Raw genomic sequence first — 17,069 nt, 5'->3', positions numbered from 1 at the left:
CATCAAGTCCTTGTGTACATCACTTATGCGTCACAGTAGAGCTGCTTAAAGGAGGCCCAGATGATGACTAGGGCAGTATCGAATGGTGACTGATGGGCATCTGATTCATGTATTTATACACATTGATACATAGACCCTGTAGGTTCTTTGGTTATTATATCTTTTTGAGGTAGATCCATTTCTGAAGACCCATGGACACTTTTCTTGTATTGAATCTTTGCTTGATGCCAGAGGGGTTCAGATGAATGCATGTTGCTTATGTTTTCTCTTTTTGTCTGCTTAAACTGTCCAGTGAATTTATTTAAAACTACAATGAAGATATTCATGGCTGTCGGAGGCCAGGCATTCAGTTAGAAACAATGGCTACTATTCTGCATCGTAGTTAGTCCATCCTTCAGAGAGGTACAAAAACAGAATTTTATTTATTGGGTTGAAGCTACATATTTTGTTTTATTGAGATTGTCATGCATTATGTGAAGCGGTTTTGACAGGAGGACATTTTTATAATAGTTTTACAACAATTTGTGACCGCTGGAAAATGCTGAGCAATTCCGCATCTGAATACTACTTTAAATCAACCAAACGTATTTGCGTAGGTTGCTCTAATGATTCAATATTGAATGATGAGATGTCATGGGGTAAATGGAGAAATGTAATATGCCATGAATTCTTTATAAGGATGCAATTCTCATTTCGTACAGACCATGGCACCACTCGCCTACCTTTTAAAGACTGAGGGTGCCTGGGAACTATTTTTGCTCTCACCTTCAGAGCCTATACTAAAATGCTGCTCCCCTCAGCATTTAAAGTACTCAGTTGGTAGAGGGATACCGGAGCTGTGTGGAAGTACTCCTGGATTGTCATTGACTTGGACAAGGCAGCACTGCATTCACACTTCTTCCCAGCATTCTGCTTATTTTCACCTCTTTCAGCATTTGTGAAGATATGAAGCAATTAACGCCTGCACATTCAAAACCAGGAAAGGGCTGCGATAACTACTTGATTCCATGGTAGCAATGCTCTTGTTTTCTTCTCTTGACAGGGCGACAGTTGCGCATTTCGACACTGTGAAGCCGCCATTGGCAATGAGACAACGTGCACCCTATGGGAAGAGGGACGGTGTTATCGAAGAGTGTGCAAGTTCAGACACATGAAGATTGACGTGAGTGACCTGAAATCTGTGTGTTTCTCCAAACTCTCTGGGAAGTGTAGAGAAGCAAGAGCAGCAGAAACCAATAGTTTTGGAAACCAATGATCTGATTTTAAAACTCCACATTTGCAAGGCAAATGAAAAAAGACCTATGTATAGGGTTTTGATTATCCGATTACATCATTAAGCATTCAAAAGCTTGTTTATAAGCAAACATTAAGACACTTGTGAATGCATGCCTGGCGCCAAAACAACTGTTGACTATTGGTATTTAAACTGAGACACTTTCTGCGACTCGGTGCAGTACTGTATGTAATAGTGGAAATTGCAGAAAATATGGAGAATGTATTATTACATCAGATCAATGCAGTAGAACATTTAATAAACTGTGAGGTGTAGTGAGTAATTAAGTATGAGAACACACAATTTAAAGAGCAATACAGTGACGGTTTTGCTTCTGATTATGTGAGATGGAGTCCGGGAAATATGATTACAGCATTTTCCTGAAGGACAAAAGATATGATTGGGTTCTTTAATAGGGAGGAAGAGGGCTCCAGAGGCTAGTTGCTGCACCACTAAACTGCCTAGTCAAGGCGAAAGACGTTTTGAATGTAAGAGGTTGCAAATGCTTTGCTCCTGACGCTTCGTTGCATATGGTCAGTAGTTTCGTTAGATGAAGCGCATAGTCGATAAGACCGTTTCAAATTTCATTCTGGCTTCAGTTGTTAGCTATTATAGTGTTATGTTTTAAAACCGACAAATTTCGATAATATTTTTTGTAAGCATAGATAATGCTGGCATAGAGAACAGCCTTAATTAAGGAGATTGAGAACTGGGGAATTAAAGCTGCTAAAACAAATAAAGAACATGCAGCAGTTTTCAGTAATCTGAGGCCAGGAGGTGTTACTTTTAATTTTTTTTAATGAGTGAAAAAAACAGGCTTGTTGATGTTTGGTGAAAATGGCAAGTGGTTAAGTCAAGGGATTTTACTGTCCCAGGGATAGAGGTAAAAACTATCCACATTGATTTCAATCACAAGAGTGTGAATAATTTAATTCAGTCTTGGAAATTGAGCATGATAAGGTAAATTATGCATTAGCGTGAAGGAGTTGTTTGACTTTCACTGCTGTCATTTCATAAGACAGGACCACAGGACAAGGATGTTTTTGATGGATGCGCTATTTAAATAATTGCCCTATTGTCTGGTTATTGGTGAATGTTCACTCCAGAGTCCTTCATTAGAAAGTGAATCGGTCTGATTATAAATTAGATCTCACCAGAGCCAAAATTGAGCTATGAGTAACACCGCGCATCATTGGTGATCTGTTTGAGATGCAGGATTCAGTCTTCACAATGTGATTGTGGTAGAAGAGCCAACTTAGCACTTGATTCCCGAAAGCCTGTGACTTAATCAAAAGGCCAATGTAGAAGCTGTGCACACATTAAAATGTAAATACAAAATGCGGCAATGAGTCCACTTAATTTGCTCTGCCTTCAGAAAGAAGATAGCTGACTGTTTCATCCAATCTTGACTTTTAAAGGGCTGCACAACGTACATGCTGTCAATCAGTGCAGTTGAAATGTACCTACTAACAATTAAAAAAAAAACAGCAAAAATGGTAACCAGCTTAATTTCAGATACACCCAGAAAAAGAATAAACAGTAGTCCTGTGTGAAAACATGCCTCTTTTTGCATGAACACCCCCAAACATTTTACATGCTGGTTTTCCACTCTGAAAGTGCCCTACGACCTGCTAACCAGCCTCCTATGCCAGTGCTCTAATCCTTAAATATATGTGCTATTGTGTTACCCCCCAATTGGCATAAGTTAACTTACTTATAAGTTCCTAGTATATTGTACTATAGGTACCTAGGACCTTTAAGTTAAATATCACTCATGGACTGAAGCACTTGTTGTACCACCACAAGAATGACAGAGAAAAACATGACTCCTGCACTGCCATTGCAGACTGGCAGAGCAGTTTGTAAACTGCTAACTCTACTTTCCAATTACAATCTATGCCAAAGTCGAAACCTGCCCTTTTAATATTCATAAGTCACCCCCAAGGTAGGCCTAAAGACCCCTAAAGGTATAGTGCATTATATTAGAAGGAAGGGCGTGTTTGTATGTTTTACATGTCCCGACAGTTAAAATCCCCACAGTGATGTTTATATTGTGGCAAGCCTAGTAGCCACATTGGCTACTATGAAGTTACACACTGACTAGGCAGCAGTGATAACTTCTGAATGGCACTACTAAAATTTAAACCTGGAGGTATTAAAGAATTATCACATTAAACCCGACTGGTAGCCCAAGTTGAAATGAATGTAACTATTTTACAAAAGGCAACTTTAGACAGTTGCCACTTCTTTGATCAAATTATCCAGTACCCATTTTCTGTTGCAAACAGCTGCTGCCCCCGAAACAGCCTGTTGCCCTCCTAAGGAGAAGTGTGAGCAACTTTCAGGAAGGGGTACAAAAGACCTGCCGAGAGAGGAGGTGTGGCCTCCTCCTGGCAGGATGGCCAGAGGGGGTGAGAGCCGCCTTTGAAGGGCAGATTTGGGGTCAAACTTTTGAAGGGCTCACCCTTTGCTTAGACAGACAGACTGGCATCGCAAGCAAGAAGGGAAAAACCTGTTGCTAAACTAATTTCCAAGGGGAGTGTAGCCCCAGGTATCCAAGCCTATGGGATGGACTAGGGAGGTCCACACACCGAGAAAGGTCTGGCCATGTTGGGAGTGGGCAGAATAGTGCACTCTGGGATAGGTACAGGAGTGTAGTTTCCAGTGGCGGCTGGTGACATTTGAAAGTGGTGAGGCGTAAAACAATTGTTGTAGTTGACTGTGGGAGGTTCAAGGGTGTTCTCCCCCGAGAATTTTTTTTAAAAGAGTGGGCAAATGGTGCATTTTCATGCAATAATTAGAAGAACAGACAAAATGGGTGATGAAAATAACAGAAACAAAAAATGAGATGAAGAGAACAGGGTTCGGCCTGCAAGCGAGGGACAGATAATGTGTCCGAGGTCTACAAATAGGGACTGAAGAAACAGTGTGATGGACACAGGCAGGCGCTGGGGTGATGGACCGACAGTGTGACCAGGCAGGCAGGTACGTGATGTGCAGATATCGAGTCATTCATTTAAATAGGAAGAGACAGGTAGCTGATGGAGGTACAGTGTTTGTCGGAATAGACAGTGTCTCAGGCACGTGGACTGTGGGTTGTAGATAGAGGGACTGACCGAACAGGCATGGGGTAAGTGATGGACAGAATGCGTGTCGAGGTGTCAGGATAGGCAGACAGATGCTTTATACAGGGGATGTTGGTGATGGGCAGAGGGGGTCAGGACCAACAGGATGAAGGTGACATGAAGGTTCCAGAGTGTCCAAATAAAGAACATGTAATGGCGATGACAATACAAGTAAGGTCCACGAGATTTGGAAATCATAAGCCCTGCCCTTATAACAGGAGTACACCGAGCTCTAAAGGATCACGAACTCTGGGCATCACAACTTTGCAAACACTCCCCCAATATCAAGGGCACTGCTGGAGTAACACCGTCCCTGAGAATCACACCCTTCTATATACTGTCCAATAACAAGGGCATTAAAGTACCACGAAGTCTGGGCATCACAACCTCACAAACACTGTCCAAATAACATAGGCACAGGAGGAAGACAAGCTCTGGGCATCACAACCTTACAAACACTGCCCCAATAACAAGGGCACAGCAGGCACTGGAGGGACAAGGGCCTGTGCATCGCAGTTTCACAACTGCACACTGCACCAATAACAAGGGCAGGCACCTATTACTAATGGTACCCTGGGGATAGGTACTGTTATTTTTTTGAGTCCACTAAGTAATGCCAATTATGCGTTTCCCCGTATTAATCAGACAAACATGCATTTTTTGGTAGGTGCAGAAGGAAAATTCACACACAACTCGTTTTTTGGCGGGCTTTTTTCAGAACTATGCATTTGCAGTCATTGCCACACAGGAACAACATACTAAGAACTGGAGAGCAGGATCTGCATAACAATGAAGCAAGCTTTCAACATACATTTATATTTAAAAGAAACACATAATGCAGAGCAGTGATCTCTTTTATGAAAATATCTGACTGGGACCAAGTTTTCTTGGCAGGTTACTCCTGTGGAGGTTCATGATCCTTGCTTAAGGAGAGGAGAAGACTGGACTACGGCAACGCACTCTACGCAGGAATCCCAGCCAAACACCTACGACGACTACAACGCATTCAAAACGCCTCCCCCTGTCTGATCGTCAACGTCCCCCGCCGCAGCCACATCACCCCCCACCTGAGAGTCCTACACTGGCTCCCTGTCAAGGAGAGGATCACCTTCAAGCTCCTCACCCTCGCACACAAAGCACTCCACAACGCCAGACCAGCCTACCTGAACAGCGGACTCAGCTTCTACACCCCCACCCGCCTGCTCCTCTCCGCCAGCCTTGCCCTCGCCGCTGTCCCCCGCATCCAACGAACAACCTCAGGCGACAGATCCTTCTCCTACCTCGTAGCCAAGACCTGGAACACCCTCCCTACCCACCTACGGCAGACCGAAGACCTACTTGCCTTCAGAAGACTCCTCAAGACCTGGCTCTTCGAGCAGTAGTAGCACCCCCTCCCCTTAGCGCCTTGAGACCCTCACGGGTAAATAGCGCGCTTTACAAGTACTCTGATTGATTGATTGATTGCGTGTTAATTTTGTACTTACAGTTAGGCAATGCTGGGAGAGCGGCCCAGGATGTTCTTTTCAAGTCCAGCTCGATTCCAGCTTTTAACGTGCAGGCATTTTACTGATCCCAACATGATTTACAACCCCATTACCAAACCGAGCAAAATCTCCAGCCGCTGATCTAGCAAGCTGAGTTTATGAAAACAGCACAGATAAAAATTCTGGGCGACGCTAGACCAGACTCAGATATTAGATCACCCCTTCGGCACCATTTCAACTTTTGTTGTTTTTTTCACGCTGCTCTGACTTCAAGGAAAGATGGTGATATATCGTAAAAAAACCGAATTACATAAGGCACTGGCCAGAACGTCAAGGCCGCTGGGGCTGCGCGGGAGGCTTAGGGGGGAGGGGGAGGGGGTGGGGAGCCGGAGGGGAAGGGGAGACGGTGCGCACTGCATACTGATGGTTACACTACCCAAAACCTACAGAAAGTGCTGAATACCATCTGGTATGTGGAAATATTATGTGAACATTTTATTAAATACATTTTACGATATTTCAGCAGGTCACTGAGCTATTTTTCCACCAAATAGCAATTCATGATGTTCGCCATTCCCACGGCATTTTGTAAGTGTAAGCATCACATTAGCTGCTGTTTCAATGTGTGATCCTAGGCACAGTCTTTGTGAGTGGAAGCAAAGGGTTTACTTTCATTATTTTATGCTTAAATAAAAGTCGGCCGGCATGACGGGCTGGTGGGGATGGGGTGGAAATGGGGTCGTCACGAGGAGGATGGGGGGGAGGCGGGAGGGGTTTATTGAATAAAATATATATAATAAAACTTACAGTCCCACGCCAGCTTCTGGATGAGTCCGTGTCACAACTCCCGGCGTCCGGTCCTGACTCCAATTCCGCCGGCTGCAGCTCTCCTCGTCATCTGGAAATGCAAGGCAGATTCTCTCCCTCCCCTCCGCCAATCACAACGCTGAAATGGCAGCAGTTTGATTGGTGAGGCACATCTGAGAGCGCCCTAGCCGGGCCATTTTTTCTATGTAAGCTGCTACATGCAGCCTACGTAGAGAAAATGGGAGAGTAGGCGGTCGAGGGCAGGGGGGGAGTGGCTTGCCCACTGTTGTGCATATGGACTGTTTGGTTGGCCCTGGGCTGACCAAACAGTCCGTATGCACAACAGAGGGCAATCCACTCCCCCCCCCCCCCCCCTGCCGCTGAGTAGGACCGCCCACCTCCAACCAGGCACTTCTGCTTTCTCGCCGTGCGAGAAGGCAGAAACATAAAATGGTAGTTATTACCATTTATGTTTCTGCCTTCTCGCTCGGCGAGAAAGCAGTAGGGCGGCGCCCAAACCCCCTATGGAGGAGTCGCCACTGATAGTTTCATCAGTAAGATTGGGGGCGATGTGAGCTTCAGATTTTCCAACAGCCTTGCTGGCATATAATATTAATCAACACCATACCACAAGCAGGGCACATGAGAGGGGCTAAACGGGCTGTGGAAAGGGAGGCAAATGTGTATTGGTAGAGGTATCAAGTGAAAGAAAACACAATATTTTTTAAGATAACCAACTTTTTTGAAGACTTTCAAAACATATACTGGAGAGAGTGTGTGTTTTGTCTGTGTGTATGTAAACCTTCCTTGTGAAATCCAACAGACTCCTCACCATACCCGACTGAAAGCAAAAGCACCTGCATCCAACTGTTTACCAGAAAATACAGGTTTTAGGGGTGTTAACATACCCCTAAAGCTATGCCCCTGGATAGACCCATGCCTCACTTCCCAGGAAGTAGTCGCCAAGGGGGTAGGATAGCCCGTTGGCTAGTTAGTCGCCCCCTCCAAAAGCTTGTAACTGGCGTAATAGTGCACCTCTGGCACCTACACTCCAGATTAGTGCTGCAACCACAAACAACAGAAGGACTGAATCTGCTGAGTCACTAGAATTCACAAACGGAGGCTGCACCAAGACAGGATTGTATCCTAGCAGACGCAAAGAGGACAGGGCTTGCTGTCTTGGACGTGGTGATAGAAACGCCCAAGGGCTGAGCCAAATCCCACTTGCCAAGGACCCAGAGTCTGTCAGTTCTCTCTTAAGCTACAGGACCACAAAAGACAGCTGGTGAGTATCCAGCTGTTCTGATGTTGGGCGTGCCTTGTCGATACTGGTGCATGCTGGGAGATTGACTCCTGACCTATAATTTGTTGTCAGAGTGGACTCTAAACTCTTCTCTCGCACCGCTGAAGAAACCCCCAAGAGAACCGCAGCTGCTGTAAAGCCAGTTAACTAGTTCCAACTTGTCCCGCTATGACCCTGTATCGCAGGAGACCAAGTACCAATGCTAGAGGTGGCCCCCACAGGACTGTTATCACCTCACAGCATCATTCACAGCAACCGCATCCTCAGGGTTAAGTATCCCTTACGTCATTACCACTTCCATTGATTTCTCTGATTGTTTCAATTAAAGATACTAAAATGGACTAGAGACAGTTGAAGACAACAGGTAACTATCCCTCTGGTCCTGTTGGGTCACCCAGACAGTCTCCCTATCAGATTTGGCTATCAAAGAACCTGCTAATGTCATTTCCATCCCTTATGCTCGTTACTAACCCTATAGCAGTCGATTACAGTGATTTATTGCATTTTTGAAATACAGCAATTTGTTTTTGTACGAAATTGCCCCTTTTTAGGTAGCGCCTAGCGTTGCAGCGCGCATGCGCTGCCCACTTTGTGAGAGCTAATGTGATCAGGATATCTCAGAAGGGAGCTTGAAGCCCCGCCCATTATTTTCATTGGGTCGCGTCCGCGTTTATGCTAAACGCTGGCTTCCCATTGAAAATGATGCTTCTTAGTTACCGCCCTGTCTCCCTTTAGGACGGCCCATCCGGACTGGGTCGTCTGCTTCACGTCTGTCGTGAAGAAATTTCTTATCTAAAGGGGGCAGCCATGAAGCAAAGGATCCAGCCCGGATGGGCCGTCCGAAAAGGAGACGGGCGGTAGCGTAATGATGACAGTTTCCACATTCTTCTGTCTCTGACTCTCTCCCCGAACAGAGCACGCCAAAACGGTATGATCGCGGCACCAGTGCTTAACTTTAGTTAAGCGCGGGTGCCGTGATTGTTGAAAAAAATGGCACCCGCGCTTTACCTGCGCTTTTATCTCTGGGTGAGTCAGCACCATTTTGCAGCATAATAAAAGGAAAGTGCGATGGGGTATGGGCAGTACCCTGAAGAACAAATCAGCCTTTTATTTTTACTGCCCCTTCCTCAAATGGTGTCTTGCATATTGAAATGGCGTATTGTGTGTCTGATTCACAAGCACTGTATCATCCTCTTGTGACTCAAAGGGGTTTTTAAACTACTTAACCCCATAGAAAAAAAGTTTTGCTGGTCAAAAATACCGGCTAGCATGCCAAACGCAGGTGCCGAAAATAAAGCGTTTCCTTTGAGGGTCATTGACAACAAAAACGGCTTTATTCCACCGTTTATAATTGTCAGTAACAGAGGAACCAAGGAAACTAGCCCTGGGAAGGTAAATTAATTTTCATTTACTCTTGTAAACATGATGAGTGTTAGGTGGCGGAGAAGCAGACCAGGACACTTGAATACTATTTGCTGTGCAGATTTATTTACAGTGGTCAAACCTAGGAATTATGGGAACTGAAGTCTTGCTTTTCCAACTGGCTCTCTTCTGTCGTCTCGGATGGGTTCCTGCTTTCTTCTCTGCTTCGGTTGCTGGGAACGCTTTTTCTCCGGGGACGGCAGGTTAAACAAGGGATAGGGAAGGGAAGAACAAAAAAAAGAATTTTTAAGGAAGGTGGTTTGCCTTCTCTGGGTTGTCGCAGGAAGCCAGGAGTGTGGGGGGGTGGGGTGTCACCAAATAACGTCACCAGTGTTGTCATGCACAGACGCGAGCTGACTAGAACGCCAGTTGCGTCAGTTTTTATCCCTTCCGACACCCCCTCGCTTAGGACCGTCGACAGTACGCCCCCAGGCAAAGCCCAACCGTCCACGTACATTGTGCAGCCACGACCCTCCAGAGCCGTGACGGGCTTCAGCGTGTTGCCAGCTAGAGTCTGGCTGCCAGTCTTTTCCGCTTCCTGCCGTTCCTGCTTCTAGGGGCTTTTCTCCTGACGATGATTGCTCCTCGGTCAGCTGTCGGGTTTCCGAGACTTTCCAGGGTCAAATAACAAAGGTCTCCACCAGGGTCTTCTCCGGCTCCGAATCAGACGTCTGTGCGAGTCCCAGAGAGCACGACACACCTCTGTCGTCTTCCGCCTTAAGCCCCAATGAGTCAGGTGATTCGACAATGTGACTCTGGAATGTTATGGGCTTAAAGGCGCAGTGCTGTTTGGAATGGGTTTGAAAATATGGAAGCGGACATGGAGAGAGGTAAGGGGGAAACTGCTACGCTGTTTCTAATGTGGGTTGCATGGAATACGCGACCTGGCCACACACCCCTACTCCAGTCTGTTCTCAGTCGGGGAACAGTGAAAGACTGGAAAGGAAGTCCGCGTTCCCATTGTCCGTTCCCTTCCGATGAATGACCTCAAAGGAGAAAGGCTGGAGAGAGAGAAACCAGCATAGTATCCGAGGGTTGTTCCCCTTGTTGCGGCTTCTCCAAAGTAATGGGGCATGATCTGTATAAAGGATGAAGTGGGCACTCTCCAGATAGTATCTGAGTTTGTCCACTGCCCACTTAATAGTTCCCTAACTTCGTGTAGAGTTACGGCGCGTTCAAGACATATCACCAGATCGGGTCAAGATGACTATCTCATCTATCGTGATTTTCGTGTGCTACGCTACACCAAGATTACTCGACAAAAATTTCAAACCGCCTGTTTCTCTTGGGGACTTTGATACGCTGTGGATGTATACACCACACGGTGACTTGGATTTACACGAGAACCACTGACGCTGCCTGCCCTCATTTACCAAGCCCTTCGTTTCTAAGACAGAGGATGGCCGCTTAAGAAAATCACAATTGAAATAGAAATTTTTCTGTACCAGTGATCAGTCTGCCACTCTGTTGGCTAACACACAAAGGGCTTTACAAATATTAATTGATCAGTCCTGAAAATGGTCTCAAAGAAACATTCATAGGAGACCAAAACGTCGACCTTCACCCTTATCCTAGGAGAATTAATAATATTTAAAAATAGGATAGGTGTGCTCAGGTGTTACAGAGGAGAAAATTGAGATCATATGTTTCTTCCTGTATTCCTGTTTATATATTTGTATTTTAAATCCCTTTTGACCTATTTTTTGAAAAAATTCAATATTTGCATATGCACCTAGTGTTATTATTGTTCTTGTTCATTGTTTTACGTTGAATGTCTTTGTTTCTAACATTTATTGATAATTGAATGCATATGATTGATTAAATTAATTTTCATTAGGACCATTGAATCGTCCTTATCAAATATTTGATTTAAACATTGAAATATTTTTTAAACAAACTCCCTTGGAGGCACCTTCTACCCCTCACTTAATAGCCAAGCACTCCTTTATGATGATTGGGTATCTTTGCTCACGGGGGAAAAGTTTACGGCTGATGAAAAGGATTGGGTGTTCGGTGCCTTCCGGGGAAGACCGAGACCGCACCGCCCCTAACCAATGTTCAGAGGCATCTGTATGTAACAAAAAAGGCTTGGAGAAATCAGGAGAAAGCAGAACGGGGTCAGTGGTTATAGCGGTTTTCAAATCTAAGAAGGCTTTACTTGCTTTCGGACTAGGTTGTTGGAGCTCTTTGGTCTTAATATGTTTCTTAAGCAAGTCAGTAAGGGGTGTAGCCAACTCCGAATACTGGGGTATAAACCTCCTGTAATATCCGAGAAGACCCAAGAACGCCCTGACTTCTTTTTTTGTGGATGGAAAGGGAGCTTCTACTATTGCTTTTACTTTACCTTCTGATAAGGACCTGGATGTGTAGACTGAGGTTGAGGAACTGGGATTACTTTGTTCCAGAATGTGAACTGGAGCAGCTGTAGATGACTTTACTCTTCTGGATCTATCCTGAAGTGGCAAGATACTCTTTAAGAACCCAACCTCTTTTTAAGCAATTCCTTTAAAGCAAGACGAGATGGGCAGCTTGCCGCCTTCTGAGGCATATTGCTATGCCATATTCTATGTTGGCCCTGTTGATGCTATTGGAAAAGAACTGTAGGCAGATTGAAGTCATGAGGAGGAATATCTCGGGGGCAGCATTCTTCACCATTCAGGTAGCCACTGCAGTTGTGCGCCTCATAAGGTGTGATGGAGACAAGTTTGACTATAAGTAAGCCATTCCTTCCAAACAGCAATTATGATGATGGGGCAGGCAGGGAAGAGCCTGACAGAAGGCAAGAATGCTTTCAAGCATGCAATGAATGAAGGCATCATTAGGTCTAATGGAATTTTTGGTTCAACCCCGACATGTCACAATTGCTATGTCACTGGGCTTGGCTAAAATATACTGACTTCTAGTCTGAGATGCAGGCCAGAGTACTGGACACCACCCTTCAGTGTGGAGTTGCCATTTGGCAAGTAGGTTCACAAGGCTCTCCAATCTAAAAAAGCCCACCCAACAAATGCTATGTGACATCTTTCGGTGAGAATCTGGTCTCTGTTCTTGATCTTTTGGGGTGTACAACCACAGAAGCTTTCTCCATCTGCAGTTCTAGCCACAGCCCTGCTCGGCTTCAACTTGCAGCTTTCCATAGCAATACGTCCTGCGGAAAAAGAGAGCTTCATGTTGCATTGCAATCCATGATCTGTGATTCAGAGACCAGTTGGTGTGCCTATAACCACTGCTGTGATGGGGATAGTGATAGGTTTCCCTGAGCAGGCCTCGATGTGAGGTACCACAACCTTATACAAGTGAGGGAGAAACACACTGCCATTCGGACACATGTTTGAGTTCTCACCCAATCCACCTTCTGAAGCTCCACAGGGTATCTGAGGTGCAGCTTTGTCTTTTGGACGCTGGCATAAGTCCCTCCTGAACAAGGGTGCGCACAAAAAACCCCAGAAAAAGAACTCCATGAACTACCCGGCACAGAAGGAAATTTTGTCTCATCTTGGACCTGCACGTCATTAAACACCTGAAAGCAGTTCTTCAATATGGTGAACTTGGTCCTGAGGGCCTCTACCTCCACGTTGTCATCCACCAGAAGTATCAGAAGTGTCTTATGTTGAAGGTGGATTAAGGGCACTGGCAGTTCAGACTCTTGCCATTAAATAGTCTTTCCATTCACAGGGTTTTGTAATAGTGGGTAAAAAGGAGTGTCTCCTCTGGAAGCCGTGCTGATATGCACTTGATTTTTAAAGGATTTGGGGGGACTCCTAAACTTACTGTGGTCCAAACTGTTCTAGTTCCATTACATCATCTTCTTGGGCATGTCTCGACTAATCTCTGCTAGATCCAATGGATGAAAATCCTGTTGCATAGCATAACACATGTACTTGTAAAGTCCACATTCACTCCTTTGGGCATCTTAACCGTGAAGAAAAGGTGTTTGTTAACTAAATAGCACTCATTTTATTGACCTCTAAAGGGCAGAAGGCTGAGTGGACCTGCCTGTATTTGATCCTGTGGCCATAAGCTCAAGCACAGGGTTGCGAAGTGGATGCACTAGTCCACTGAGCCACCTGACCTGGCTCTCGTGTACCATTATTATTCCACCATACCGGATCAGGTTGCGAACTCTGTAGGAGGAGCTTTGCCACTAGTGGAAGCAAGTGTCTCGGTAGTGGAGGCCAAAGTTAAGGTAATACACCACATGAAGGTATCCTTTGGCTAGTGGATCTGGCATCTGCTTCTTACTGTAGATGTGTCCATCTGCCAGCCACCATGGATTTCATTGTGTTCACATATCCTTCCTTGGACGATTGGGCCTGTCTGGACCCACTCTCGAGCTGGAGCCTACAATCTTATAGTAAAAAGAAGCTGCACACCCATGTACAAGAGCTGCAGGCTGTGGAGCACATCCTTTTATGTTATAGTGGTGTGATATAATTTATTTGTAAAGCATTTGGACGCAAATGCTTCTTCATGCTTTAGGAGGACACAACTTAAAACCTAATAGTGACCAGAGAAAGTGGTTGCAAGATATTTAATTATTAAAAAGCCAGCTTTGCAGCTGTCATCTAAAACAGACTAGGTTTGTTTCTCTTAACCGCTACTGTAGAAGAGCATGGTCTCTGGGAGTGACCATTCTGGTTCTAGTGATGGCAAGTCATCATTGATTTACAGTTGGTTGAAGGAACATTTATGGGACAGAGCTAGGGCCATCTGAGGTGTAGGGCTTTATGGACAATTGTTAGGCCTCTAAGAGCTGCCGGAGATTGAAAGTGTAGCCATTGTAGAGATTGTAGCACTGACTACATAAGAAATCTTCTGGAAGTTTTCTAAGTTTGGTGCCACAGTATTCTGATCAATTTGCAGTCGAGGTAAGATTTTGTTTGGAAGTTCAAGATAGATTGAATTAGCATAGTTAAGGTGTAATTGAATGATAGCATTTACTACTGATATTTCCAAATAGGAATTTCTTTTTGTTTTGTTTAATTTTAATTGAAGGTAGGCAAAACTGCTGTTGGCCACATTCATAGATTAGGCTGTCCGGAAGAACGAAATTTCACATCATATGGGGCTGTCAATTAAATCTGTCCATAAGGCCATGCCCCATTCCACAACTAATAAAGTGGAAGTTTAGGAAACCGCTATTTCTGGATGGTCACCTCAGATTTTTTGCCTTTTGCTGAACACTATGTTTTTTTTTAAACCAGGCAATATACCCCTGCTAGCAAATAATAAAGAGCTTGTGCTCCCCTTAAAATATGGTTGAAGTGGCAAATTTCTAATTGGCAAATTAAACATGCCTATATGTCCCACGTTTGTTGTACAAAGTGTACCCATGGCCTGGAAGTTAAATGCCACGAGTGGATGGCAGCATCACGAGTGCCATCCACTTCAGGGGTAGTGCAAAAAATGACATTAGTCCTACTTTGTATAGCCTGACTAATCGTGTAAAAACTGCAATTCGACCTCTTAAAATAAATTCTTTCAACAGATAAAAACCTCCCTTTTAAATATTAAGACACCCCTATGTAAGCCTTTTATTCCACAAAGCAGCATGCATGGTATTTATAAGTAGGACATGTAGAAATGTAAAGTTAGCTAATACTGTATCTCAGGAATGGGACTAGCTAAAATAAAATAGTTAAACTACAATTTGTAATAGTTATTGAACATCCAATTCAATATTAAAGTTGAATTTGTAATAAATATTAATGAAAATCAACCTTTATAAAGTTAACTCTTCCTGCCAAAATTTCTTTGAGGCATTTGCTCTCCAACTTCTACTAGCGAGCGATCAACATTTGAATAGGTTGGAAAAGGGTATGGAATTCCTCCCACGAGAAACACAATGGCTCACTTTCTGTTTGATAGGTGGACCTGAATGGGCAGGGATAGCTCATCTGAGCCTCATAGAATTTGTAGGTTGGTGGCTTTGAGCATCATTTTTTAACTTTGTCAGATCCTGCTTGACAGGTCCTTCTGGGTTCACACATAACACTTGAGAAGCACTTGAAAGGAAGAGAATAGGTTGCCACAACACTTCTGGCATATCCACTGTCTGGTTGCTGTTTATTTTATTTTATTTTATATGCTTGTATAGCGCCTGAATAAACCCCCGAAGGGGTATCTCCGCGCTTTTGCCTATAAAGGAGCAAGGCGTGTGCCTGAGTTTGTTACGGAATTACTGAGTGGATGATGAGAGTTTTAACTGTCATTGAAAAGGAAAGTTTTGAGCTTTTTACGGAAAGTTAGGTGGTTAGTGATAAGTTTTAATGTGTGAGGGAGGGAGTTCCAGAGGGTAGGTCCAGAGTGTGCAAGTGCACGGCCTCCCTGCCTGTTTTTTAATTTTGGGCACCTGTAATAGGTGGAGGTTGCTGGATCGTAGAAGGCGCCCTGGGACATAGGGTGTGAAGGCTTTTGTTAAATATTTGGGCCCTGAGCCTAACAGACATTTGTGAAAGGTGCACAGGATTTTAAATTTGGTGCGTTGTCGTACTGGTAGCCAGTGTAGTTCCGCCAATAGGGGACGGGAGGGAGTTCTAGGTGGAGCGTTGAGGACTAGCCTTGCCGCCGTGTTTTGGACTACTTGCAGTTTGTTAAATTGGCCTTCGTTAGTTGATAAAAGGAGGCCATTACAGTAGTCCAATCTGCTGATGACTAATGCCTGGACTAGGGTCTTCCTATGAGTGTCCGGAAGGTAAGGGAACACCCTTCTCAACAGTCCAATGGCCCTAAAACAAGTGCCTGCTACTTGGTTGACATGGTCTTTAAATGTCAGGGCTTGATCGAATAGCACCCCCAAGTTTTTCACGGTCTGTTTTGGGATAGGAACTGGTCCCAGTTCCGATGGCCACCACTCCCCAGACCACAGTGTTGCAGCCTCCCCAAACAGTAGTACTTCTGTTTTGCCTACATTGCATTGTAGGCAATTCTTGGCCATCCACTCTGACACTGCCCTCATTCCGTCTGCAAAGGATTTTTTCAGAGCAGGTGTGAAAGTTTTAAATGGGAACAGAAGTTGGGTGTCATCAGCGTATGACACCGGGGTAACCCCAAAGGACCTCACTAAGTCAGCCAGGGGGGCCACATACACATTGAATAATGTGGGGCTAAGACAAGAGCCCTGTGGCACTCCTCTGGTGAGCTCCCTAGAGATGGATTTATGGGAGCCCAATCTGACTTCTTGAGAGCGGCCTGTTAGAAAGCTCTCCATCCAGGACAGTGCTGTGCCCCCCAAACCCACATCCCTCAAACGACCGAGAAGCACTTCGTGAGACACCGTTTTAAAGGCAGCGGAGAGATCCAGCAGCACCAAAATCATAGAGCCCCCCCCATCCAGTGTCATCCTGATGTTATTGTTAACTGCAAGGAGGGCTGATTCGGTGCTGTGGTTAGGCCTGAACCCGGATTGTGAGTGGTCCAGGCCTTCCGTTGCCTCGATATGATTGGAGAGGTGGGTGTTAACGTGCCTCTCGGTCATCTTACTGATGAATGGTAGGAGAGAGATGGGCCGGAGGTTGGAAAGCTCTGTCCAGGGGGAGGCCGCTTTTTTCCTTATGGGGTTTACCACCGCAATCTTCCATTCCCTCGGGACTTGCCCTTCTGTCAGTGAGATATTCATCACTGACTGGATGGGGGGTCCCAGGAGGGTGATCGGA

The 17,069-nt window shown here is 45.0% G+C and overlaps 1 protein-coding gene across 3 annotated transcripts in view; it reads left to right on the top strand.

Annotated features, from left to right (window-relative positions):
* LOC144755579 (zinc finger CCCH domain-containing protein 11A-like) overlaps positions 1 to 17,069 on the top strand; it is a 223,659-nt gene that overhangs the window by 106,660 nt on the left and 99,930 nt on the right. For all 3 annotated transcript variants that reach the window (XM_078644670.1, XM_078644671.1, XM_078644669.1), the window contains one exon: positions 1,043 to 1,162. In XM_078644670.1, the coding sequence (XP_078500796.1) occupies positions 1,043 to 1,162 (120 nt within the window). The remainder of the gene's footprint in view (positions 1 to 1,042; positions 1,163 to 17,069) is intronic.

The sequence above is a fragment of the Lissotriton helveticus genome, chromosome 5_1 (assembly GCF_964261635.1).
Source record: "Lissotriton helveticus chromosome 5_1, aLisHel1.1, whole genome shotgun sequence".
Taxonomy (NCBI): Eukaryota; Metazoa; Chordata; class Amphibia; order Caudata; family Salamandridae; genus Lissotriton; species Lissotriton helveticus.
The sequence above is the reverse complement of the archived record's forward strand: the minus strand, read 5'-3'. Positions and strand labels throughout refer to the sequence as shown.